Source organism: Hyaena hyaena, unplaced genomic scaffold, assembly GCF_003009895.1.
Source record: "Hyaena hyaena isolate Hyena2069 unplaced genomic scaffold, ASM300989v1 scaffold_121, whole genome shotgun sequence".
In the NCBI taxonomy this organism is placed as follows: Eukaryota; Metazoa; Chordata; class Mammalia; order Carnivora; family Hyaenidae; genus Hyaena; species Hyaena hyaena.
The window spans coordinates 2577248-2602830 of record NW_024080753.1 but is presented as its reverse complement, the minus strand read 5'-3'; the positions used below and the strand labels follow the sequence as shown (position 1 = coordinate 2602830).

The following is a 25583-nucleotide window of genomic DNA, read 5'->3' as shown; positions in this document are numbered from 1 at the left end:
ACCGCTTCCTGGGGGAGGGGTGGCGAAGGGCACTGCCATGGGACCGACCCCTGGCCGGGCAGTGATGGCCTCCTGCCCCCGCCAGGCCTCTGGACTCAGCACCTTCAGAAAAGGAGAGAGAGGCTTCAGGAACAACTTCCAGCCCAGGGGTGACCTTCGGGAGGAGCACGTACTTCTGATCGCATCTCCGGAGCCGGCAGGGAGCGGCCCGAACACCCCCTGGAAGTGGCTGGGGGCTGCCCGCAAGCCCCCTCCCTGCCGTCCCGCAGATGGACGCAGCACACCGCTGACCCCCTCCCTGGCCGCCCCGTCCTGAAGTGTCCGGGAGGGCCCCCTCTTCTTGTCTCCCCGCACCACCTTCCTCATCCCAGCCCACCCCCCACCCGTTCAGGGGTCGGGCCTTGAGTGTTTCCTGGGCTTCACTGGTTTTCTGGTAGGCTCTGGTCCCCTCCGTCTGGGGTCCCCCTGCCCTCCAAACACTTAGGCCCAGAACACAGAAGATGGGGAGGGCCTTTCCAAGAATGTGGCAGCAGGAGGAGAGAAAGTTGGAAGCTGTGGCCTGTATCCAGGCTGGTGGGGAAAAGGCTGAGGATGCGAAGGCTGTGGCTCCTTCTAGGGGCTGGCCCAGGCCCCAGGGCCTTTGATCCTGCTGACAGAGGACTCTGTGCTTGACGTCAAACCTTCAGTCTTGCATTCTCTTCAAAGATCCTCCATCCCCTGCCCCGCGTTCAGTTCAGCTCATCCCTGACCTTGCGGCCCAGGGCCCAGCAGTGGGGAGAGGGAGGAGGCTGGGTGCTCCTCTCCTCGCCTCCCTCTCACGTCTGCTGCTTCTGGCTCCTGCAGGGCAAGGGAGGGAGGGGGCCTCGGGCCTGCTGCTGCCTGGGTTCCCTCCCTGCGCGTCCTGGCTGCTAGTGAGGGGACTCCGGCGGGCTCCTGGTCAGCCCCCCGTGGGGACTCATCACTGGACTCCTTGGTGGCGCTCCCAGGACCTCTGCCTCCTCCTTTACCTGACGGGTGTGCTCACACCTGACCTGCGGGGCCCCCTCTTCACTACCTGCCCCCAGCACTGCTCCCCGCACGGCCACTCTTACATGACACCCCTCCTGGCGGGCCCCTCACGTGACCTCCAGCCAGGACGCCTTCCCAGGGCGCCACAGACGCCCTCGCACCAGCACACAGTGGAAAAGAGCTTGCCAGGCCTCTTCCCCACCTTGCCCCCGGCTACCCGCGCAGCAGACAGTGAGGGTCAGCCTCTCCCCACGGGCCCCAGGCCTGCAGAGGCGCCTCCGTCCCTCTCTCCCGCGCCCCTTCCCTTATGGAGGCCGAGGGAGTGCTCCGCGCTACTTTCCCCATCTTTGTGGACCCGCATGCAAGTGTCCAGCACCTCTTTTGAATATGTGACGCTTTATTGATGACGTAACAAAAGGCAAGCTGACACTCCACATTTCCCTCCCCGAAGGTGGGAGCGGGACTCACGGGACGCTTCTCAGACACCCCTGACTGCCGAGAGCAAAGGAAGGAAAGAGGCAGTGGTCGCCTGATAAAGATCACAGTCACGAAGGACATAAAACGCCTTCAGTTTGTAACTGTCTTCGTGATTTACAAGAAGGGCACACACCTGACGATACACCTATAGACTCAATTTCCGGAGCCCTAATGCCACCACCTCCCTCCATAGGATACAAAGCCCCATACGTGGGGCGCCTGGGGGGCTCAGTTAAGTGTCCGACTTCGGCTCAGGTCATGATCTCACGGTTTGTGGGTTCGAGCCCCGCGTCGGGCTCTGTGCTGACAGCTCAGAGCCTGGAGCCTGATTCGAATTCTGTGTCTCCCTCTCTCTCTGCCCCTCCCCTCTGTCTGTCTGTCTCTCTCAAAAATAAACATTTTAAAAATAAAAAACATTAAAATAATTCTAAAAAAAAAAAAAGCCCTATCCAATCAGTCACTCCTCACACTTAGGATACAGCTTTTTCTGCTCACAAGTTCTGTCCTCAGGCTTTAATAAAACCGCCTTTTTTGCCCTGAAAACGTCTCAAAGGATTCTTCCTTGGCTGCTTGCTCTTGGACGCAACCTCCCAATTACATCATTTATTACTTCCAGACTCGGCTTTGGAACGACGGGGAGAAGTCCTACTCAGCTTCCCGACGCGTGCCCGATCCTGGAGTCCCAAGCTCGCGTCGCCCTTCGGGCCCCCGAACGTCTTCCCGGGACGGCGCGGTGCGCGGGCCGCGCCCGCCCGGCCGGGAAAACACCGCGCGTGGGACGTGCAAAGCCGGACGCAAGTGCGAGGAACAAAGCCACGGCCTCGACCTAAGGAGGGCGCAGAGCCGCGGAGCCAGGCCGGCACCAGCGCCCCCGGGGCGCAGGCGTCCCACCTCCGGGCACGCGGGCCTGGGCGGGGCCGCACCCCCGCCAGCGCGAGGCCCCGCCCCTGGCTCCTCATGGGCGGAGCCCTACCCGGAAGTCGCCTCGCCTCCGCCCGCTGAAGGCCCGATTGGAGCACGTGTACGTGCCTCGAGGACACGCAGAGCCCTCAGTGCTTCGGCGCAGGCGCGGCCCGCGGAGACCCAGCCCTGGAAACGCAGAGGCGCCGCACGCGGCAGAGAGGGGGCCGCGGGCGGGGGACTCCGTGGGGTGGGGGCGGTTCGTCCTGGGGCCGAGCGGACGGCGCCGCCCCGCCGCTTCCCCTGCGCCCCTGGGCTCAGAGCCGCGGCGGGAGGAGACCCCTCGCCCTCACTCTTCCTCCCGCCCCCCCCCCCCCGCTGCTGACCCTTCCTGCCTTCCGCTCACGGCCCCGCTCACCCACAACCACCTGCTGCCCGCCGCGCCTCCCCCCGGGCGCCCGCCCCCCACAGAACCACGCGTGCACCTCCGCGGGCCCAGGTCCCCCGCACACACGTCGGCAGAGGACGCGCCTCTCCCGCCCGCCCCCGGCCTCGGCCGCAGCCGCCTCATCCCGCGCGGCCTGTCTGCTCCGTCGTCCCTGCCCTCCTGCCGGCGAGGTGCGGGGGTCCGTTCTCCCCCCCCGGGGCGGGGTCCCGGCAGAGTCGGGTCCGTTCTCCCCCCCCCAGGCGGGGTCCCGGCAGAGTCGGGTCCGTTCTCCCCCCCCCGGGCGGGGTCCCGGCAGAGTCGGGTCCNCCCCCCCCCGGGGCGGGGTCCCGGCAGAGTCGGGTCCGTTCTCCCCCCACCCCGGGGCGGGGTCCCGGCAGAGTCGGGTCCGTTCTCCCCCCACCCCGGGGCGGGGTCCCGGCAGAGCGCTCGCTCTCCCCCCTCTTTTTCTTTAATATTTATTTTTGAGGGAGAGAGAGAGCGAGCACGGGCACTTGAGAGCAGGGGGAGGGGGGGCCGACAGAGGACGAAGCCGCGCATGCGGGGCTGGGCCTCACAGGCCCATGAGCCCGGAGGTCAGGACCTGATTGGGTGCCTCACCGGCCGGGCCGCCCAGGCGCCCCCTCTCCTTCCCTAACGGCCCGCGTCCCGGCCGAGGCCTCCCTTCTGCTGCAGTGAGGGGTCTGCCCCGCGTCCCGAAGTCACCGAGGGCCGGGCCTCAGCTCTGCGTCCACCTCTGTTCCCAGGTCAGAGCCCGGCTCCTCTCCTTCCCGCGCCCCCTGGGGCCTGGGGCGGGGTGGGGGGGTGCCTGGGGGGGGGGTGCGGAGAGGCAGGTGCTCCGGGCCGGGGCAGTGGGCACGTGGAGGTGTCCCCGACCCTGCTTGCCCCGCCCGCTTCTGGGGTCTGGCTGCTGTGCCCGGAGGGAAGGCCGCCCCTCACCCTTCGTCCCCAGCTGAGCACCTCCCTGCCCCATTGTGACGCTCGGGCCCGGCCACCAGTGGGACCCGAGCGCCCCTTCCGAGGGTGTGGCCCGGCTGGGCTGCGGTCCTGTCACCGCGAGGAGGGGGAGGGCGGGGTGGCAGGTGGCAATTATGATGACGCCTGACAGCTGTGCGGCTGGGTTCTCGCACGGGCGTGGGCAGGAGCGGCCAGGACCCCCGCTCGGCCGCGGGGAGGCTGCGGAAGCGGCCGCCGCCCTCCCAGGAGGCGGGGGTTCCCGCCCCGGACGAGCAGCGGCTCCCGGCTTTACCTCCTTTCCCTGGGCCTCGTTTCCTCTGTTGCGTGTTGAGAACCAACCGCCTGAGGCCTGCGCACCTGGCAAGGGGCCTTTGGGAGCAGTTGAGGGAGCAAGTGCGGCGAGCCCTGCAGACTGGCGGAGCCCGGTGGGGGGCACGCGGGGGGGCCCGTAGGGGACGGTGAGTACAGCCGGCGCCGCGGACGCCCGGGCGCGGGGGGAGGGCGGCACTCCGTGCCCGCGACGCCGGCCTGCCTGTCCCCTCCGGCCTCGCGCGCGGCGTTAGCTTCCGGTAGCTGCTGCACAGGTCCCCTTCGCGCAGCGGTCCCCTTATACCTCTGGAGGTCGGAAGGCCAAGAGGGGTCGAGCCAGGCCGAAACCAGCTGTGAGCAGGGCCCCCTTCCTTCCTGGAGGCTCTGGGGGAGACTTCATTTTCTCACCTTTTCCAGCTTTTGCAGGCTGTCCGCACTGCTCTGCTCCTGGCCCCCTTCCGTCTTTAAAGCCAGCAGCGGTCAGGTTGTAATGGATGCAGCTGACGTCTGTTCCTTTTCACTGCTGTACTGTATTCCGCTGTAGAAATATGCCCATTCTTCTGTTGATGGGCCATTTTGCTCTTTCATTTTTTCATATTTGATGTGTGTTGTCATGAACATTTTGGTCTTTGTCTCCTGGATTGTACATAAAAATGTTTCCCCAGAGTGTACTCCCGGAAGTAGAATTGCTGGGTCGTCAAGGACACAAAGCTCAACGGTGTCAGACGGTGCTAGATTGTTCTCCAAAGCGGAGCAGTGAATCATCCTGCCGGAAATGGTGATCCTCTCCAGCACTTGGCATTGCCAGGTTTCCCAAGTCTTCTCAGGCAGAGTAGTGTGACCACCTCATTATGGCCCTGAAGTGCGTTTCCCTCATTATTAAAGAGATTGAACATTTCTTCATATGTTTGTGGGCCACAGGAATTTTCCGTTCTTGAAATGCCTATTCATGTCTTTTGCCCATTTTTCTCTTGACTTTTTATCATTGTTTTTGTAAGGTACTTTATATATTCTTGATTCTAATTTTTTCCCCCAGCAATATGTGTTTGCCAGTATATTCTCTCAGTTGTGGGTTGGTTTTCTATTTTCATATTTTCTTTTTTTTTTTTTTTATTTATTTCTAGGAGAGAGAGAGAAAGCGTGAGCAGGGGAGGGTCAGAGAGAGAGAGGGAGACACAGGCTCCAGGCTCTGAGCTGGCAGTCAGCACAGAGCCCAACGCGGGGCTCGAACCCACGAACCGCGAGATCATGACCTAAGCGAAAGTCGGACGCTCAACCGACTAAGCCACCCAGGCGCCCCTCATATTTTCATTTTTAAGTAGTCAGGTTTATCATTTAGCATAGCTTGTATGTCTTGGCTAAGAAATCCTCATGCGAAAAAATTACATATATATTCCTTATATTTTCTACTAAAAGTTCTGTTTTTGAAATTTAAGTCCCTATTAGGACTGGGACTTTTGTTGTTGGTGTGAGGCAAGAATCCAGTGTTAATTTCTTCCATTTCTGACCCGTTAACGCTCCTCGTTCTCATCCTTCCAAACTTTTGTTAGCATGGATCTATTTCAGGGCTTTAAGTATTACCACCGTGCCTTGAATGAAGGTAACTTTATAAAAAAATTCAGTATCTGGCAGGACGAATCATTCCTCCTTGTTCTTCAGAACTATCTTAGGTATTCATGCCCTTATTCTTCCATAATTTAGAACCATCTTGAAAATTTTCACAAAAAATACCTTCTGTATTTTTTTTTAACTTTTTTTTAAAATGTTTTATTTCTAGGGGAGAGAGAGAGAGAGAGAGAGAGATGGCGTGAGCAGGGGAGGGTCAGAGAGAGAGGGAGTCACAGACTGAAACAGGCTCCAGGCTCTGAGCTGTCAGCACAGAGCCCGACGCGGGGCTCAAACCCACAAACCGCGAGATCATGACCTAAGCGAAAGTCGGACACTCAACCAACTAAGCCACCCAGGCGCCTCTACCTTCTGTATTTTGATTGGAGTTCTACTGAATCTAGAGATCGATATGGGGAAGAGTTGACAACTTTTATTCGTGACCTTAGATATCTGCTTATTCTGCTTTCTCAACTATGTTTAGAAGTTTTGTAATTATTTTACATGCTGGCCTTGCACATACTTTTAACCATTTTTTTAATTTTTATTTTTTTGAGAGAGAGAGTGCAAGCAGGGGAGGGGCAGAAAGAGATGGAGACACAGAATCTGAAGCAGCTTCAGGCTCTGAGCTGTTAGCAAAGAACCTGATGGCGGGGCTCAAACTCACCAGCCGTAAGATCGTGACCTGAGCCAAAGTCGGGCGCTTAACTGACTAAGCCACCCAGGCGCCCCCTAAACCATTTTTTATTGTGGTAAAATACATGTAATATAAAAATCTTTTTATCCTTTTTTTAAGTTTTAGCTTTATTGAGGTATAATTGACATATAAAATTGTAAGATGTTTAAAGTGTACATTGTGGTGCTTTGATCTACGCACACATTGTCTAACGAGTCCTACCTAGTTAGTTAATGTGTCTGTCCCCTCACTGATTTATCTTTTTGTTTGTCAGTGAGAACGTGTAAGTTCTACTCTCTTGGCAAATTTCAATCATACAGTACAGTGACATCAGTTATAGCCATCATGTTAAATCAGGGCTTATTCATCTTATAGTTGAAAATTTGTACCCTTTTTCCCCACCTCGCCCTATTTTTCCCGTCCCCTAGCCACTAGCAACCATTTTTCTACTTGCTGTTTCTCTGAATTTGACTTTTTTTTTTTTAAGATTCCACTTTTAGTGATACCGTACAGCATTTGTCTTCCTCCGTCTGACTTATTTCACTTAGCCTAATGCTCTCAGGGTCCCTCTCTGTAGTTGCAAATGATAGGACTTCCTTCTTTCTCTTGGCTGAATCATATCTGTCTCTCTTTCCATGTATATGTATGTATATATCCATATTTCCGTATATATGCAGATCACATCTTTATCCATTCTTTATCCATTTATCCTAAGTGATAAACTCCTAGGTTGTTTCCCTATCTTGGCTGTTGTGAATAACGTCTCCACGAACATGAGAGTGTAGATTTCCTGCCAAGGTACTGATTTCAGTGCTCTCTTCGGCAGCACATATACTAAAAAAGATAATGATTTTATTTCCTTTGAATATATACACAGGAGTGGAGTTACTGGGTCATACGGTCTTTCTTATTTATTCATTATTTATTTATTTTTGAGGAGAAGCTGTACTGTCTTCCACCGTGGCTGCACCAGTTTTCCTCTTCTCGCCAACCTTGCCAACTGCGGTTACCTTCTGTCTTTGGGATGCGAGCCCTTCTGACCGGTGTAAGGTGGTGTCTCATTGTGTTTTTGATTTGTATTTCCCTGATGAGGAGTGACGGTGAGCACTTTTTCACGTGTCTCTTGACCATTTGTCTTCTTTGGAGAAATGTCTATTCCGTTTCTCCACCCATTTTTAAATTGGATTCTTTGCTTTTTTGCTATTGGATTATAGGAGTTCTTTCATTTTAACCATGTTTAAGGGTCCAGTTCATTGGTCTAAAGTACATTCACACTGTTGTGCAACCTTCACCGCCATCCATTTCCAGAACTCTTTCATCGTTCGCCTGCAGCTCTGTCCGCGTTAAGTAACACTTCCCCGCCCCGACAAACCACTGTTTTGCTTTCTGTCTCTATGAATTTGTCTACTCCAGGTCGTTCATATAAGTGGAATCATACAATATTTGTCCTTTTATTATTGGCTTATTTCATGTAACACAAGATCTCCAAGATCATGTTGAAGCATGTATCAGAATTTTATTTCTTTTTAAGGGAGAATAATATCCCATCATCTATTTTGCTTACCTATTCATCCATCGATGGACACTTGGGTTGTTTCTGAATTTTGACTATTGCCAATACTCTGCTATGAAGATGGGTGTACGTAAACATCCGTTTGAGCCCCTGCTTTCAATTATTTTGGATGTTTACCCAGAAATGGGATTGCTGGATCAAATGGTAACTCTTAATTTTTTGAGGAGCTACCATACTGTTTTTCCCAGTGGCTGCACCATTTACATGCCCATCAGCAGCGCACAAGGGTTCTGATATCCTCTCCTACCAGTACTTGTTTTCTGTTTTCTGAGCCGTCCTAATCGGTGCCTTGCACATATTTTGTTAGATTTGTTCCCAGTTGTATTTTCTTACTATTATAAAGTTTCCTTTCTCAACTAACCTGTTTTTTAAAATCTTGCTTGAAATAACTTTAGTTTTAACAGATTTGCAGAAGTTATACAGAGGGTTCCCTTTTATTTGAAACCCACCTTCACCTAATGTTCGCATCTTATATAACCACAGTGCAATTATCTAAACCAGGAAGAATAGCACTGATACAATATCAGTAACTAGTCTGTAGATCTGAGTTGAGTTTGGCAAGTTGCCCCACTAATGTTCTTTTCCTGGTTTGAGATCCAGTCTAGGAGCTCACACTACAGTTAGTTACTTAGTTATGTTTGTTTATGTACACTGTTTTTACAAATCATCTGAGAGAGCCAGTTTTTGTAATTTCTCCACATGGTGTCACATGTCAGTGACAATAAGTAAACCATTCCTGTTTCTTATTATACTGTCTGCTCCTGGAAGTACACAGTCATTCTAAGAGCAGAGCAAAGTTTAAGATTGGCCCCTACATGCTCCGCTTCCCCCAGCCCATAATTTCAGTCCTTTGGCTAGTTTTTCATTTTATCCATAGGTGATACATCAGACTCATTTGTGAGTTAAAGAATTATTCCATTTGGTCAACATTTCACCTTGTACCACAGACATATTTTTGGGTGATATAGTTAAATTTTAAAAGAAAATGCAGTGGCACCCGGGCGGCTCAGTCAGTTGAACATCGACTCTTGATTTCAGCTCAGGTCATGATGTGGAGCCTGCATAAGACTCTCTCTCCCTTCCCCTCCGTGGCTTGCACTCTCTCTTAAAAAAAAAAAAAAAGTAAAAAAAAAAAAAAAAAAAAAAAAAAAAAAAAGTAAATGCAATCTTTCTGAACTATTTCATTTGTACCAAACTTTTCATTTAAAACGTATATTCTTGGGGCACCTGGGTGGCTTAGTCATTTGAGCGTCCAACTTCGGCTCAGGTCATGATCTCGTGGCTTGTGAGTTCAAAACCCCATGTCGGGCTCTGTGCCTGGAGGCTCAGAGCCTGGAGCTGCTTCAGATTCTGTGTCTCCCACTCTCTCTGCCCCTCCCCAACTTGTGCTCTGTCTCTCAAAAATAAATAAACATTAAAACTTTTTAAAAATTTATATTCTTTATCTCACAATTCTAAAAGGAAAAGGAAATAGTGCTTGAAATATTAACTCTAACTCTTTAAATAAAGAATAACTTTGGATTAAAAACTTTTTCTTGGGGCGCCTGGGTGGCTCAGTCGGTTAAGCCTCTGACTTCGGTTCAGGTCACGATCTCACGGTTCATGGGTTCGAGCCCCGCATCGGGCTCTGTGCTGACAGCTCAGAGCCTGGAGCCTGCTTCAGATTCTGTCTCCCTCTCTCTCTGCCCCTCCCCTGCTCATACTCTCTCCCTCTCTCTCTCTCAGAAATAAATAAAGCATTTAAAAAAAAACACCTTATTCTTGAACAGTTACCTGGACAAACTTCCTTGCCACTGTCTATAACCAGCTTTTATTTAAATAAATATTTTTTAAAATGAGGTTAAGACATTTTGCCGTACAATACACATGGTACAGGATACGAGAATCTTCAGGGAAGCTTATTACACTAAAACAGCATAAGTAGCCAGTTACAGTAAACATTCATGGTCAGATGACAAAAAACATTACTAACATCTATATAGAGGTGCCCACTGATTTTTTTTAATAATATTTTTTATTTCTAAGAGAGAGAGAGAGAGAGCGTGAGCAGGGGAGGGTCAGAGAGAGAGGGAGACACAGACTCTGAAACAGACTCCAGGCTCTGAGCTGGCAGTCAGCACAGAGCCCGACGCAGGGCTCGAACCCACGAACCGCGAGATCATGACCTAAGCGAAAGTCGGACGCTTAACCGACTAAGCCACCCAGGTGCCCCTAGAGGTGCCCACTGATTTAGCAGCATGGACCCCCAGTATGGCCTAAGGAAGACTCTTCCCCTGGAAGTGAAACTGAGGGAAAAAGAAAGAAAGGCAGGCAGGCAGGCAAACTCCTGGGAACACAATTAAGGAAGGGAAAGTTGAGCCATAGGAAGCTAACACAATTAGCAGATGGATGGGCTTCATGATGTAGAAAAGATAATCTAGGGGCACCTGAGTGGCTCAGTCTATTAAGCATCAAACTTCAGGTCTGGATCATGATCTCAGGGTTTATGTGTTCGAGCCCTGCGTTGGGCACTCTGGTTTCAATGCAGAGACCCCTTCCCCTCTCTTTTCAGCTTAATCACATCATCAACATAAAGTTACATAGATTAGTTCTTCTCCATCCCCTTCAACGTTGTTATGTATAATACAGCTACGTTTGCCATTTGGATTTTTGCCTTGTCCTGATTAATTTTGATTGCTTATTTATTTAAGGAGGGGTTGTATGTGAAACATGCTATGGTTCTAAGGGTCAGAATTATACAAAAAGTTATACTTAGATTGGTGATGCAGAGGAAGGGGAACCTTTTGCACTGCTGGTGGGAATGCAAACTGGTGCAGCCACTCTGGATAACAGTATGGAGGTTCCTCAAAAAATTCAAAATAGAGCTTAACCTATGAGCCAGCAATTACACTACCAGCTGATTCATAGGGGCACATGTGCCCCAGTGTTTACAGCAGCGCCATCAATTATAACCAAGTTATATAAAGCCCAAATGTCCCTTGACTGATGAATGAAGAATACACACACACACACACACAGGAATACTACTTGGCAATGAAAACGAATGAAGTCTTGCTATTTGCAACAACGTGGTTGGAGCTGGAGGGTATTATGCTAAGCGAAATAAGTCAGAGAAAGATAAATATCATATGACTTCACTCATATGTGGAATTTAAGAAACAAAACAGATGAACATGGGGGAAGGAAGGGAAAAATAAAAACGGAGAGGGAGGCAAACCCTAAGAGACTTAAATGCAGAGAACAATCTGAGGTGTGTTGGGGGGATGGGCTGCATGGGGGCCGGGCATGAAGGAGGGCGCTTGTTGGGATGAGCACTGGGTGTTCTGTGTAAGTGATGAATCACTAAATTCTGCTCCTGTACCATCAGTACACTGTATGTTAACAAACCTGGATTTTTAAAAAATTTAAATATTTAAAATAAATACATAAATCAATAAACTGGATGCCAGATGGTGGCAAGCTCTCTGGTGAAAAATAAAGCAAACTAAGAAAGATGGGGAAAACATGAAATGAACATGAAATACAATGAACATGAAAATGTTAGTAAACTATAGAAACTACAATTATAAGTTGTTATTAATAATGATAATATCTATTTTCTTTTTGTTAAAAAAAAGCTGTACTCAGGGAAATGTCCCTCTCCCTCCTCCCTCAACTCCCTTCGCCTGCTTCCATCTGCTCCCTCTCATAGATGACCAATCTTGGTCGCTTGCGACTTCCCTGTCGTGAATTTTTTTCCTGAAAATGAGCATGTATCTCTGTTTATTATATAAAGCATAGCATACTATACGTATCCTTGAGCGTATTGTTTTCTTTGCCTATCAGTATGGCCTGGAAATCATTCCATATCAGTTCATAGAAATTTTCCTCATTCTTTTTTACAGCTGCATAATATTGCACTGGGCAGATACACCGTCATTTATTCAGCCGCTGTCCTATGTATGGGCACTTATGTTGTTCCCCACATTTTGCAATGCCGTCATCGCCGCATTGAATAATCTCCCACCTATGTGTTTGCTTACCGTCAGGAGCATATCTTCAGAGTAAATTCCTAGGAGTGGGATTGCCGAGTCAAATCGTAAGTGCATATATAGTTCCATCAAGTGTGTCAGTGGTCTCGAAGGCCACCCCAGTTTCTGTGATTTACTGCGCTCACAGGCCTCAGAAATGGTTATGCTCCCAGCTAAAATTTACTACAGCAAAGAGATACACAGCAAGGCCGGTAAGGGGAAGGACGCGTCCGGTGGGGGCAGAACGACACATGATGTGCTCATTCCCCCAGTGATGAACAGTAGCAGCGGAAGTCTTTTCTGCTGGGAAAACTTCCTTGAGCTTAAAAGTTGAGGGTTCTTACTGGGGGTTGGTCACATAGGCACACAGCACCTTCAAGATTGACCACAGTTACTGAAACTTCATTACTCATTTTCAGGCCTGAGGAAGGAAGGAGAGGTTCCTCATAAGGCACAAATCACACAGACAGGCCGGTACAGTGGGGTTCAAGTTTTCAAGCGTGCAAAATACTCTTATCAGTTTGTAGCCCAGGGCTCAAGTGAGCCCAGAGGCCAGCTGAGGACCAGTCACACACGCAGTTTCTATGAGAACATGCGAGATTTAAGCACCTCAGGTGCCCAGGTTAACTTTCCGGCACATTAGGTGTTGCCTAATCGTCCTGCAGAAAATTTGTGCCAATTTGCATTCCCATCAGCAACAAGAATTTGTTTTCTCACGGCCTCACCAACAAATGTGTTGTCACGATTTTTAATTTTTGCCAATCTGAGAGGTAAAAAATGTTATTCTGGTACTGTTATAATTTGCATTTCTCTAATTTCAAGTGAATTTGAAATGGTATCTTTTTACAAATTTAATGGTTTGGGGTTTACAGACCTGTAATTGACTTTTTAAAAAGTATTTATTGATTTTGAGAGAGGGAAAGAAGCAGAGAGAGAAAGAGGCAGAGAGAGAATCCCAAGCAGGCTTCATGCTGTCAGCACAGAGCCCAACCCAGGACTTAATCTCACCAACTATGAGATCCTGACCTGAGCCAAAACCAAGAGTCAGACTCTTAACCAACTGAGCCACTGAGGCACCCCATGTAATTGACTTTCATTTTTTTTAATGTTTATTTTTGAGAGAGAGAGAGAGAGACAGAGCATGAGTAGGGGAGGGGCAGAGAGACACACACACACAGAAACTGAAGCAGCTCCAGGCTGAGCCGTCAGCACAGAGCCCGATGCGGGGCCTGAACTCATGAACTGCAAGATCATGACCTGAGCCCAAGTTGGACACTCAACGGACTGAGCCACCCAGGCATTCCCAGTAATTGACTTTCATATATTCACATTATACTCAGCTAGCTTGCTAATTTCTCCTTTCATTTCTAATCATTTGGTAGATTCTTTGGGGTATTATTTTCTTCTTTCCACTCTTTATGCTTTCCTTTTATTTTTAAAGTAATTCTAAAGCTTTACCTTTAGGATATTTTTGGGAAGGGGGTAGATTCTCTTTATTGGATTAAAAAACATCCAGTTTTTGTCTAGGATTTTTATAAAATTATGAATTAGCATTAAAATTTTATCAAATGCATTTTCTGTGTCTCTAAACATGATCATGTGACTTTTCTCTTTTATTCTATTAAGCATAATTATTTATGTATTTTCTAATAGTCAAACCATCTTTGCATTCCTAGTTTAAGTTTTTGTTTTTTTTAACATTTATTTATTTTTGAAAGATTGAGACAGACACAGGCAGGCGAGGGGTGTAGAGAGAGGGAGACACAGAATCCAAAGCAGGCTCCAGGCTCTGAGCTGTCAATGCAGAGCCCAACGTGGGACTCAAACCCACAAACTGCGAGAACATGACCCAAGCTAAAGTCGGACGTTTAACCAACTGAGCCACCCAGGCGCCTCCTGACTCTTGATTTCAGCTCAGGTCATGATCTCACAGTTTAATAGGTTTGAGCCCCACATCCGGCTCTGTGCTGACAGTGTGGACCCTGCTTGGGATTCTCTCTCCCTCTATCTGCCCCTCCCCCACGTTCACTGTCTCTGTCTCTCAAAAAAAAAAAAAAAAAAAAAAACCAACTTTAAACATAGATTTTACACCCTTTACAAAAATGAACCCAAAGTGGATCATAGGCCTAAATGTAAAACACAAAACTATAAATCATCTAGAAGAAAACAAAGAAGAAAATCTAGGTGATCTTAGGTTTGGAAATGAATTTTTTTTTATTTTTTTTATTTTTTATTTCTAGGAGACAGAGAGAGAGAGAGACAGCATGAGCAGGGGAGGGTCAGAGAGAGAGGGAGTCACAGACTGAAACAGGCTCCAGGCTCTGAGCTGGCAGTCAGCACAGAGCCCGACGCGGGGCTCGAACCCACGAACTGCGAGATCATGACCTAAGCGAAAGTCGGACGCTTAACCGACTAAGCCACCCAGGTGCCCCTGGAAATGAATTTTTTAAAAAGATTTTTAAGTTCCTTTATTTTGAGAGAGAGCACAAGTGGGGTAGGGGCAGAGAGAGAAGAGAGAGAAAGAATCCCAAGCAGGCTCCACACTGTGTCAGCACAGAGCCCAACACGGGGCTCAAATTCACGAACCCTGAGATCACGACCTGAGCTTAAATCAGGAGTCCAACACGTAACCAAATAAACCACCCAGATGCCCCAGCAGTGAATTTCTAGGTACAATACTTAAAACATAATCTATGAAAAAAAGTTGGTAAGTTGGAGTTTATTAAAATTAAAAACTTTGGCTTTTCAAAAGATACTGTTAAGAGAATAAAAAGGCAAGCCACAGACTGGAGACGATATTTGCAAAACACATATCTAATAAAAAGACTTGTATCCAAAATATACAAAAAAAAATCATAACAATAAGAAAACAAATATCCCAATTTAAAAATGAGCAAACAGTCTGAAGTGGTGATCCCCTAAAGAAGATATACAGAGGACAAACTAACATGAAAAGATATACAACATTATTTGTCAGAAGGGAATCACAGTTTAAAGGAACTGAAGAATGGTATAACACGACACATCTATCCGAGTGGCTAAAATCCAAAAAACTGACAACACCAATTTCTGGCAAGGGTGCAGACAAACAAGCGTTCCCGTTCCTTGCTGGTGGGAGTGTGCAAAATGGTACAGCCACTTTGGAAGATAGTTTGGCAGTTTCTAACAAAACTAAACATAGTTTTTACCATATGATCCAGCCACCCGTGTTCTTAGGTATTTACCCAACCGATCTGGAAACTATATTCACACAAAAACCTCCGTGCAAATATTTATAGCAGCTTTATTCACAATTGCCAAACACTGGAAACGACAAGATGTCCTTCAATAAGTGAATGGTGAAACAAATGGTGGTAAGTAGATACAGCAGAATATAACTCTGTGATAAAAAAAAAAAAAAAAAGCTATCAAGCCATGAAAATTTATGGATCACCCTTAAAGTGCATATTGCTAAGTGAAAGAAGCCAGTTGGAAACGCTATATACTTTATGATTCTACCTATATGACATTCTGGAAAGGCAAGATACACAGTAAAAAGGTCAGTGGCTGCCAGGAGTGGGAGGGAGGGAAAAGGGTTTAATAGGTGGAACACAGAAATACTTTTTCAGACAGTGAAACTTCTGTATGATACTCTGTGGTGTCATGGTGGATTTGTGACCCTATACATTTGTCAAACCCCATAGGACTTTAAAGAGCAAAGAGTGAACCTTACATATGCAAATTAAATAAAATCACTACGGAGACCAGGGGGTCTCAGAATAGAAGGCGACTCTGACAAATAACTACAACTGTATTACAAATGTATGAAAAATATACAGGAATTCTTTTTTTTTTTTAAGAGAGAGAGACAGAGACAGAGAGAGAGCCCCAGCATATGCATGGGCGAGAGAGGGGCGGAGGGCGAGGGAGAGAATATCTTAAGCAGGCTCCATGCCCAGTGCAGTCTGATGTGGGGCCCATTCCCACGACCCTGGGATCATGAGCTGAGCTGAAATCAGCAGTCAGATGTTTGGGGGCGTCTGGGTGGCCCAGCTGGTTAAGTGTCTGACTTCTGCTCAGGTCATGATCTCATAGTTTGTGGATTCAAGCCCTGCATCGAGCTCTGTGCTGACAGCTCAAAGCTTGGAGCCTGCTTTGAATTCTGTGTCCCCTTCTCTCTCCGTTCCTCCCCCACTCATGCTGTGTCTCTCTCTCTCTCCCTCTCTCTCGAAAATAAATATAAACATTTAAAAATTTTTAAGAAAAGAAAGTTTGCAGGATATTTTGGCTCTGATTGTCCCCTTCCTGACATGTATTATTGTTGCCCATCATTTTACCTTTGTTTTTAATTCCACAAATGGATAGGATCTTTATTACTTAATGCAGCCAATATTTGGATTTGCTTACACATTTACTTTTTTGATTGCTCTGAGCCTATCCTCTTGAAATAGTTTTCCTCCTTATTCTTTAGAAACTCCATTAAATCAGGTCTTTTACATGAATGCTCCCTCAATTTTTGACTGGCTATAACTGTCTTTATTTTACCCCATTCTTTTTTTTTTTTTTAATGTTTTATTTATTTCTAGATATCTCTATTTTGAGAGATAGAGAGAGAGAGACAGCGTGAGCAGGGGAGGGTCAGAGAGAGAGGGAGTCACAGACTCTGAAACAGGCTCCAGGCTCTGAGCTGGCAACCAGCACAGAGCCCGACGCGGGGCTCGAACCCACGAACCGCGAGATCATGACCTAAGCGAAAGTCAGACGCTCAACCGACTAAGCCACCCAGGCGCCCCATATTTTACCCCATTCTTGACAGATAATTTTGATGAGTAAACAATTCTCGATTGGCTATTATTTTCTTTTTTCTAAAGACTTTAACTCTCTTCTGGTTCCCTTGCTGCTGGTTCCCTGGTTCCCACTTTTGTTTAATAGAAGACTACTGACAGAAGTGATCTGTCTTCTGTCTGGATGTTTCTGAAGACCTTTGTCCCTGATGTTCTGTAGCTTCATTGCAATGTGCATAGCCATGGCTTTCTTTTTTTATGGATCTTGCTTGGGACAGGATCCTGTGCCTACAGGACTCTATTTCCTGAGTCTACAGATTCATGTTTTCCGAGTTTTAGAAAAAGGCATTGCTTTTCTGTCTTTAGATTTTGCTTCCCTATTTCTGCTACGGGCCTCCCCCCTCCATGCCTGGTAAACCTGTGCCTCTGGAGTCGGCCTCTGGTTCACATTTCAGCTCTACATTCCAGCTCCCTAACTCCTTGTGTCAAACCTGACTCCGCTCTCTCTCTCTCAGTGTTTCCATTTCAGTTACAAGTTCAGTGTCTTCCCTCCAAGTGTCTGGTTTCTGTCATTCCTGGTCGTCAGCTCATCTTGCAATTACGACTTTCATTCTTTTTTTTTTAATGTTTTATTTCTGAGAGAGAGAGAGAGAGAGAGCATGAACAGGGGAGGGTCAGAGAGAGAAGGAGACACAGAATCCAACACAGGCTCCAGGCTCTGAGCTGTCAGCACAGGGCCCAACATGGGGCTTGAACCCACGAACTGTGAGATCATGACCTGAGCCGAAGTCGGACGCTTCACCGACTGAGCCCCCCAGGCGCCCCAATGACTTTCATTCTTTGACAAGCCTGTATGACGGTGGTTCTGGGCGGCGTACCTGACCGTTCGGACATGTGCGGCCGAGAGCCGTTGTCTCCGTGGACTCTCAGAATGGACTGTCTTCTCACGACTCATGATCTTTCCTTCTGAACTCGTTGCTTGATTGTAATCTGTGCAGGCTTCCCAGAGGAGGCTTGCTTCTGCTTCTGCAGGCGCCCAACCCAGGACCTCCTTCAGCTCCGCCGAGGGTTTCAGCTGAAAACAGGTTTAAACATCGTTTCCCACCTTGCTGCCGTTCCAAGGTAACAGATATCCTCACAGTCAGAATCGCTGCCTCCACCCCCCACCCCCCGCCTTCCCCTACCTGCCCTTCTAGCTTCGCTCTACGCTGCTGTGCGCCCCTCCGCCCAGGCCTGGCCCCTCTCTCTGTGGTCGACACTTCCAGCCACCCCCCTTGGCCTCAGTTTCCCGGCAACTCTTGGTCCAGATACTGGGGGAGGGAGGGGTTGCTTGTCTGTCTATCTGTTTTTGGAGGAGTTGTCCCCGGAGACCCCTCCTACCTTTGCAAGGCGGCAAGTGCCTCCGTGTGTGTGAACAAGGTTTCAGCTCTGGGGAAGCTGTGGGAGACAAAAGCTTCTCCGAACTTACCCACGACCACAGGGCAGAGCACTTTCTAAAACATGTTTTTTTAAAAACTCAGTGTATGGAAAATCTGGGATGGGTGGGCTCGTGGGGGATAAAGGATGTTTGCTAAGAAACTTCATAAGCAAAGGAGGGAGCTACAGAGAACACCAAGGCTGGAACCCAAACTGCGGCGAGACAGAGAGGCCCGTTTCTGGTCGGTGGCTCCCAGTCCAGTCTCTGATGTCTGCCAGGTGGCGGCGGCAGACCCCGAGCGGTGTCCTTTCTTTGAACAGATGTTGCGAGAAAGCAGCTGCAGGGTGAAGCACAGACCCCCCCACCTTCCCAAGGAATTGAACAAGCCTACGGCACGAGAGCGCTCCGATTCCTGGTCTCTGGAGAGGCTGTTGCGCAGACTGAGGGCCATGGAAGCCAACCAGGATGACAAGCTGGCCCGCGTCCTGCGTGCGCTGGGGGAGTTCGGCGCGTTCCAGCGGAGGCTGGTGGTCCTCATCCTCATCCCAAACATCCTGCTGGCCTTCCTCACCTTTGCTGACTTCTTCGTGTTCACAGCCCAGAGGCCCTACTGCAATACCAGCTGGATATTAGCGGTGGGGCCCAACCTCACAGAGGCTGAGCAGATGAATCTGACCCTGCCTCGAGGGCCCGATGGAAGTTTCCAGACATGCCTCATGTACCTGCCGGTAGCCTGGGACCTGGATTCTATCATCCGGTTTGGCCTCAACTACACGAAGTCCTGCCAAGATGGGTGGATCTATCCTGACACCAAGAAGCGGTCACTGATCAATGAGGTGTGGCTTGTCCTGAGCTGTCTGCAGCTCCCCCACAGGCCCAGAGATGTGCCCCTCACTGAACAGGTGGGGACACGAGGCTCGGGGAGGGGAACCAGTTGACCCGCGGTCACCCTGCAGAGGCAGAGGCAGGGCAGAACCTCGGACCCTGTTGTCCAGCCCGGGCCTCAGCTGTCTTAGCCAGGACGCTAGAGTGGCTCTGGGGGAGGAGGCACATGTCAGGCGGTACCTCCGCCATCTGTCCTGGGAGCTGCAGCTCCGCCCTCTGAACTCACACGAGATAGAGAACCGGGGAAGAAGCAGCTTTGACCGGTGTCTCTTAAAGGGCTCTCTCAGCCTGAGCTGCAACCCGGGCCCTTCGCCCCACACACCGGCCCAGTTTAAATCTCTAGCCTGAGGCCTGTCATCTGTCTTCCGTGATTCCGTCTTTGCGCAGTTACCTCTCCAGCTCTTCCCCATTCTGGCCTGGGCCTCTGGTCCGCTCTCCCGGCCTCACTCCCAGAGCACCCCCCCCCCCATGCAGGCCAGAATGCAGACTAACAGCTGACCGAGGGGGCGGGCAGTGGTCTGTCTGCGACCCAGGCGTCTTGTGCCTAAAGGGCCCCCTGGGGGCGGGGGGCGGGGTGTGGGCTCACTCTCTAGGCCGGCAGGCTGACCCTGGCTGGAGACCTGTACCCAATCCTGTATGAAACCCCCAGTTTGACTTGGTGTGTGGCAAGGAACAGAACTCGGAAAGCGTGCAGACCATACTCACGGCGGGCCTCCTCATAGGGTCTCTCCTCTTCGGGCTCATAAGTGACAAGTGAGTGTCCCGGGTTCCCTCGAGTTCCTGGAAGCCCCTGCCTCTGCCCCATGGGCATCCAGAGCCAGCGTCTAAGCTGGGGAAGGTGAGGGTAGGGGCACTCCGGAGGCCTACGACGGCTCAGGCCCCGGCCCCGGGGTGTCGGCCGGGCCAGCCAGGGAGGTGCGTGCTTGGCGCAGCCTCCTTCTGACGGCCCCGCAGGCTGGGCCGCTGCCCCACCCTCCTGGTGTCGCTGCTGGGGCTGATGGTCTTCGGCTTCGGGACGGCCTTCGTCAACACCTTTAACCAGTACCTGTTCTTCCGCTTCGGCGTGTCCCAGGCCCTGGTGGGCTACACCATCAGCAGCGTGTCTTTAGGTGAGGCCCAGCCCTGGGGGTGTTGTGAGGGGTGGCGGGGAGGGGGGAGGCTGGTGGGGAACAGGGGGCGGGGCCTGGAAGGGGCCGGGCCCTTCGTGGGGATGGGGCTGGCTGGCACTCACTGGGACCCCACAGGACTAAGAGTTGAGGCCCAGTGGAGGCGGGCAGTGCACGGAGGACGTTCTGCTCCCAGATGCTTAGAGGCGCCGGACAACGTGCTCAGACTGCCCCTCCACCCTCATCCCCCCGCCTCATACCGCACACATTCCCGCCTTGGATCTCTTGCGTCCCCCCATGGGGCTTACATTTATTGAGCCCTTCAGAAGGACCAGGCAAGCTCCGAAACCCTTTACCTCCTGTCTCACTTCATCACGACAGCATCTTATTCCGTAGGCGCTCATCCGTCCCTTTAGCCGGGAAGGATGCTTGAGCCGCAGGAAGTTAACCACCCTGCTCAGGACCACACGCCAGTTACATGAAGGGGCTGGGGTTTCGTCCCGGACCTGTGGGATGCCAAAGCCCTCAGTGCCCGCACACGCATTCAGCTTACAGCTGCCGCGGCCTAGGGAGCTAGGGGTCCCCGACGGGAGACCTCTTCTCCCCGGGGCTTGTCAGAAGGAACTGGCTTCTCCCCAGGGCCCAGGGCCTAGGTGGCCAGAGCCCCGAGGGACTAAAAACAAACAAGGACACAGATCCCTCGCCTCACCACGTGTCAGGCCACGCATGAGGAGTTGTACCCAGAGCTGGGCCATCTCTGAGAGACACCAGTGGTCAGGCACGATGTGTTCAGGGGGAGCAGTCAGGCTGAGGAAGGACTGGAGGCTTTCTAGTACTTTCTAGTACTGTCCACCTCAGGCAGAAGGTCGTTCGCCCAGGTGGAACCGTCCAGAGCAGGGCTGCGGCACCTCAGAAGGCTGGGTACAGGGGTAGCCCTGGGGACACGGAGCTGACCAGGCTTTTGTCTTCTTGGCCTTTGCACAGCCACCGAGTGGCTACTGACGGAGCACCGGGCCCATGCCGTCATCCTGGAGCACTGCTTTTTCTCCGTGGGAGTCTTGTTGCTGACAGGGCTCGCCTACAGCCTCCCCCACTGGCGGCTGCTGTTTCTGCTGGGCGGGGCCCCTGCGTTCCCCCTCATCTCCTACATCTGGTGAGCACGCAGGGCATGCGCAGGGATGCATCCGATGGGCTGGCAGTTGAGGGGTTCCGAGGGCCCCGGAAGGGTGGAGTGGGTGGGAGAAATGGATGTGGCTGAAGTGAGAAAGAGCCCAGGGCAGAGCCTCTGGAGCCCTGGCACTAATTCCCCTCAGAGGAGACCCTCGAAGAGAAGTCAGAGAAGTAGACAAAGCAGAAGGCGAAGTGTTGGGAGGCAGGAGCTCAGGACAAGAGAATGGTCAAGGTTGAAGGCAAGAAAGGTGATGCTGGGGAAGAGTCTACTGGCCTTGGGGACCTTGCGGTGGCCTCAGTGAAGTGGCAGGGGGTCGAGGGAATAAAGAGAGGCTGAAGACTGGAGCCCCCACGAGATGACTGGAGCGCGGTGCCCGGCTGCGGTGGGTGCGCAGCAGAGCCGGGGTCAGGGAGGGCACGTGATGTTCTGACTTGTGGGGCGTCACCGACAGGAACCCGAGGGACCGAAGCTAGGAAGGGACAAATGATTGGGGAGGGAGGGAAGAGAAGGCAGGGAGGATGAGGCTGAAATCACCTGGTGAAGGGTCAAGTTCAACGTGAAGGAAGGATTAGGTTTCACCTTGGAGTCATGTTTAATCTTTACAACCCTGAAAGATGGGTGTGAGTCTCAGGTCTCGGGGGCTGAAGAGATGGGGGTGAGGGGAGAACTGAGGCTTCAGGGGATGGAAGTCACTTGCCCAAGGCCACAAAGTGGCAGGACCTGGGATTGGACTCAGCCCGCGTGGCTCCAGAGCCTCTCCATTTCACCCAGTGCGCCACACACAACATGGGTGGTGAGAGGTGGAGTTACCAGTTAAGAGCGAGGCCATGTAGGTGGCTTGGAGACCTTCCAAATTCGGCAGGTGCTAGAGACCATCTTTGGCAGTGGCCGGGACTCCCAAGTGTGTGTGGGGACCCAGCTGATGCCAGGTGGCGTGACTCTGTCGCGTAGCTAGGAAATAGTGTTTCATGGCTAGACCCTGAAACATTGTTTTAAAATGTCATTAACGCAGTAGAGGCAGGTGGTTAATGACTAAGTCACAACCAAAAGGTTTGTGGTGAAAAATAACGGGCGCCTGGGTGGCTCAGTCAGTTAAGCGTCCGACTTTGGCTCAGGTCGTGATCGAGCCCTGTGTCGGGCTCTGTGCTGACAGCTCAGAGCCTGGAGCCTGTTTCAGATTCTGTGTCCTCTCTCTCTGCCCCTCCCCCACTCTCTCTCTCTCTCTCTCAAAAATGAAAAACTGTTTAAAAAAAGAAAAGTCAGTCCACAGTTTCAGTCCCCTCAGCCGCCGCTCCTTCCCCAGAAGCCATCACCCTGGACTCGTAGCTCTTTCTTCGGGTGGACGCCTCCCTAGTTCTGTATTCTGTGAGTAGGTGGCTCGTTGCAGGGGGTCCGGTTTTCTTCAGACGCCACCTTGTCAGCTGCTGCTTTGCTGACACTTGACGTTATCGTGGTCAGTTTCCATCTCTTTACAGTCATTCTTAGTCGGAAGAAAAAGTCTCATTTTGATCATTCAGACTCACTTTCAGGCATGAAAAAAATCCAATCCGGTCCAATTTAAAACCTGATCTTGCATCCAGTTCGCGGCTTCTCCCTGGCGGCTAGCTAGCTCAGGCTAGTATTCCGTCTGAGCTGGGCCCGTCTGGCTACCTGCTCTGGGACCTCAGGTCCTAGGCAGGGGATGGGCCATCGGAGAAAGATCAGTGCACACCAGGGCTGCATCGATGCTCGTTGTCATCTGTAGGGCAGATGCTCAACGGCAGGGGCCTCGGGGCCCGTGTGTGGGTCTCCCGGGCTCTGTCTTCCAACGCTCTAGCACAGTCCCTGTGATCTCTCCGCACCCCGTCCCTGGCGGTGCTCTCCACAGCCTCTCCCTGCAGGGGTCTCCTCACCCTGGTACGCGGGGTGACTTCAAGACAGCAGGGTCCGCCTCGCCGCAGAGATTCTCACGCTCAGGCGCAGGGGCGTCCGCCAGCTCCGGTGTTGTGCGGGCCCTCCACCTGTGGGGACGTGGACTAACTCTCCTGTCAGTGGCTGTCTGGGGTCCAGGGCAGCTCCTGCTTTCCTGAACCAGTAAGCCCCGGGCAGGGAGCGGGCGCGTAGACTCCCTTTCTGAAAAGCGGCCCCTTCACCAGGCTCGACCAGATGAGAGCGGCCACCAAGAAGTGGGAGTTTCCAGCCCCCCACAGCAGCCGGCAGATGGCTGCGGCGCTGTTTTCTATTCTGTTAGTATTACTGTCGTCATTTTTTCTGGAAGTCCTATCCTGAAGGTGGCAGCGCCTCTCTATAGAAGGTGAGGTGACCTGCCATTGTAGCAGCCTCGGGACAGCAGCTGAAATTCCAGGACAAACGTTTTCCCTGTCACGTTGGGTCACATTGCTCTCCTTACTCTCTGATTGTTTAATTAAAACACACTTTTTAAAATTTTTATTTATTTTTTAATTTTTTACATTTATTTATTTTTGAGAGACAGAGAGAGACAGAGCACAAGCAGGGGAGGGGCAGAGAACGAATGAGACACAGAATCCGAAGCAGCTCCAGGCTCTGAGCTGTCAGCACAGAGCCCGACGCAGGGCTCGAGCCCACGAACCGCGAGATCATGACCTGAGCCGAAGTCGGGCGCTCAACTGACTGAGCCCCCAGGCGCCCCTGATTTTTTAAAATTTTCTCAATAGCATTCAAAACTTGCATTATGAAAATGCAATTGTAAAACAGTCTCAAATGTTTTTGGGGATACAAATTAGAGTTTTCTTTTTTTTCCCCCTCCTGCTCCCGACATTACCTGTGTCCTCTGGGCTAATTATTTTTTCCTGCTCGATTATTTTGGCCCCTGTTTCAATGGGAGGGTTTTTTTCCCTTCAGTATTTAGCGGGTTTTGGCCATCCCTTCATCTTTAATAGCAAGTTACTACAAAGCTAAAGAGGCTGTGAACAGAAACTGATTGACTTGGATCTCAAATTTCGACGAGCCTCAGAGTCGGTCACATGGGTGGGGCCGCGCGGGGTGGGGGTGCTTGTTAAATATCAGCGACTGGTCACTGCCCTCAGCAGGACTGGGGTGGGGCCCGAGAATCTGCATTTCTAGCAAGTTCCCAGGTGACGCTGACGGTGCTGGTCTGCTGACCACACTGAGAACCACTACTACTGGGTGACCAAATGGCAGTGCCTTTTCAGTGAGGGGTCCTCGCGCCAGGTAGCTGCCCGGCTGCCCCCTGGTGGCTCTGGGAGCAGGGATTCTTGTCACCGTCACTGGGACTTCCCCTCGGTTCCCCTGTGTTAGTCCTCAGCCTCCCTGTGCCGGGGGGCGGGGGGGCAAACTACAGAGGGAACCGGAGTCCCCTGTCTGAGGACTGGGGTGTTCAGGGCCCCTCGCTCCGTGCCGCGCCTGCCGTGTGGCCACCAGCCTGCCTGCAGAGCAAGCTCTGTGTGTTCAAGTCTTCCTTGCACCCGTCTTCTCTCCCACTCCCTTTACTGGTATCTCTCTTCATTCCTGTGGTTTCGGGGTGGCATGTGACCAGTCTCCCACCTTTCTGAAGATGTCCTGGTCGGGTGACTTTCTTTAGGAGAGGTCCCTGGCCTCATCGTGGAGGAGGATGTCGGGACGTCGGCTGGCCCCAGGGGAGGGCAGGGCAGGCAGCAGGAAGGCAGCCCCCTCCAGTGTCGCGGGCACATGTGTACACTGCTGGCCGGAGCTCAGGCGAGGGCCCTGGGGGGAGGGTGATTCAGGATCTGCATGGAGGTCGGCACAGTTGGAAAGGCGCCTAATCGGGGCCCTGAGAGCCATACCAGCTCTGCCTTTGTGACCTTGGGCATGTCCTTACCCCTGCGGCTGGGAATGAAATGAGGATAATCCAGCTAGGTCCAGGGTTGATCAGGGATAAACTGGATGATATTTAGGCAAGGGCGTCGGGCACAATCCCGGGCACATAGTAGGTGCTATAGTGTTCATCCGCGCAGACTCTGAGAGCCCCGGGGAGGATCGGGAACCGAGGGCCCGAGTTATGCAGGGGTCAAAGGCAGTGGGCAGCGCGGTGAGGGAGGAGGTGGGGGCAGAGGGGACTGCCCTCGCTGGGGCCGGGGCTGGGCCGGGGTCCTGCCCTGCATGCTCTGCAGGCTGCCAGGAGGTAGGAGGGCCGCCAGAGAGTGGGGCTCTAATAAGGGGGGGACGTGGGGGCGGGGCCCTCAGCGCCCCTGGGCAGGTGGGGCTGATGCCGGAGACACCGGCAGGGGGCTTGTGGAGATAGCAGAACAGGAGCAGCCGGGGGCCGGGCGGGGGGGGGGG

At 51.5% G+C, this 25583-nt stretch overlaps 2 protein-coding genes and 1 long non-coding RNA gene across 11 annotated transcripts in view; 2 read left to right on the top strand and 1 right to left on the bottom strand.

Annotated features, from left to right (window-relative positions):
* SLC22A13 (solute carrier family 22 member 13) overlaps window positions 1-287 on the top strand; it is a 7093-nt gene extending 6806 nt beyond the window's left edge. Inside the window, exon 10 of the mRNA XM_039237265.1 lies at window positions 86-287. Coding sequence (XP_039093196.1) covers window positions 86-179 — 94 coding nt within the window. The 3' untranslated portion in view covers window positions 180-287. The remainder of the gene's footprint in view (window positions 1-85) is intronic.
* Window positions 1-4214, bottom strand: part of LOC120235105 — a 7144-nt gene extending 2930 nt beyond the window's left edge. The window contains exon 1 of the long non-coding RNA XR_005529302.1: window positions 4080-4214. This is a non-coding gene — a long non-coding RNA (uncharacterized LOC120235105). The remainder of the gene's footprint in view (window positions 1-4079) is intronic.
* SLC22A14 (solute carrier family 22 member 14) overlaps window positions 3431-25583 on the top strand; it is a 27830-nt gene continuing 5677 nt past the window's right edge. For 6 of the 9 annotated variants that reach the window (XM_039237256.1, XM_039237255.1, XM_039237260.1 and 3 more), the window contains exons 1-7: window positions 3431-3576; window positions 11835-12028; window positions 17722-17845; window positions 18461-19042; window positions 19675-19778; window positions 19980-20134; window positions 21116-21284. In XM_039237256.1, the coding sequence (XP_039093187.1) occupies window positions 18461-19042; window positions 19675-19778; window positions 19980-20134; window positions 21116-21284 (1010 nt within the window). In that variant the 5' untranslated portion in view covers window positions 3431-3576; window positions 11835-12028; window positions 17722-17845. The remainder of the gene's footprint in view (window positions 3577-11834; window positions 12029-17721; window positions 17846-18460; window positions 19043-19674; window positions 19779-19979; window positions 20135-21115; window positions 21285-25583) is intronic. The other 3 variants (XM_039237258.1, XM_039237257.1, XM_039237261.1) reach the window with 2 other exon arrangements.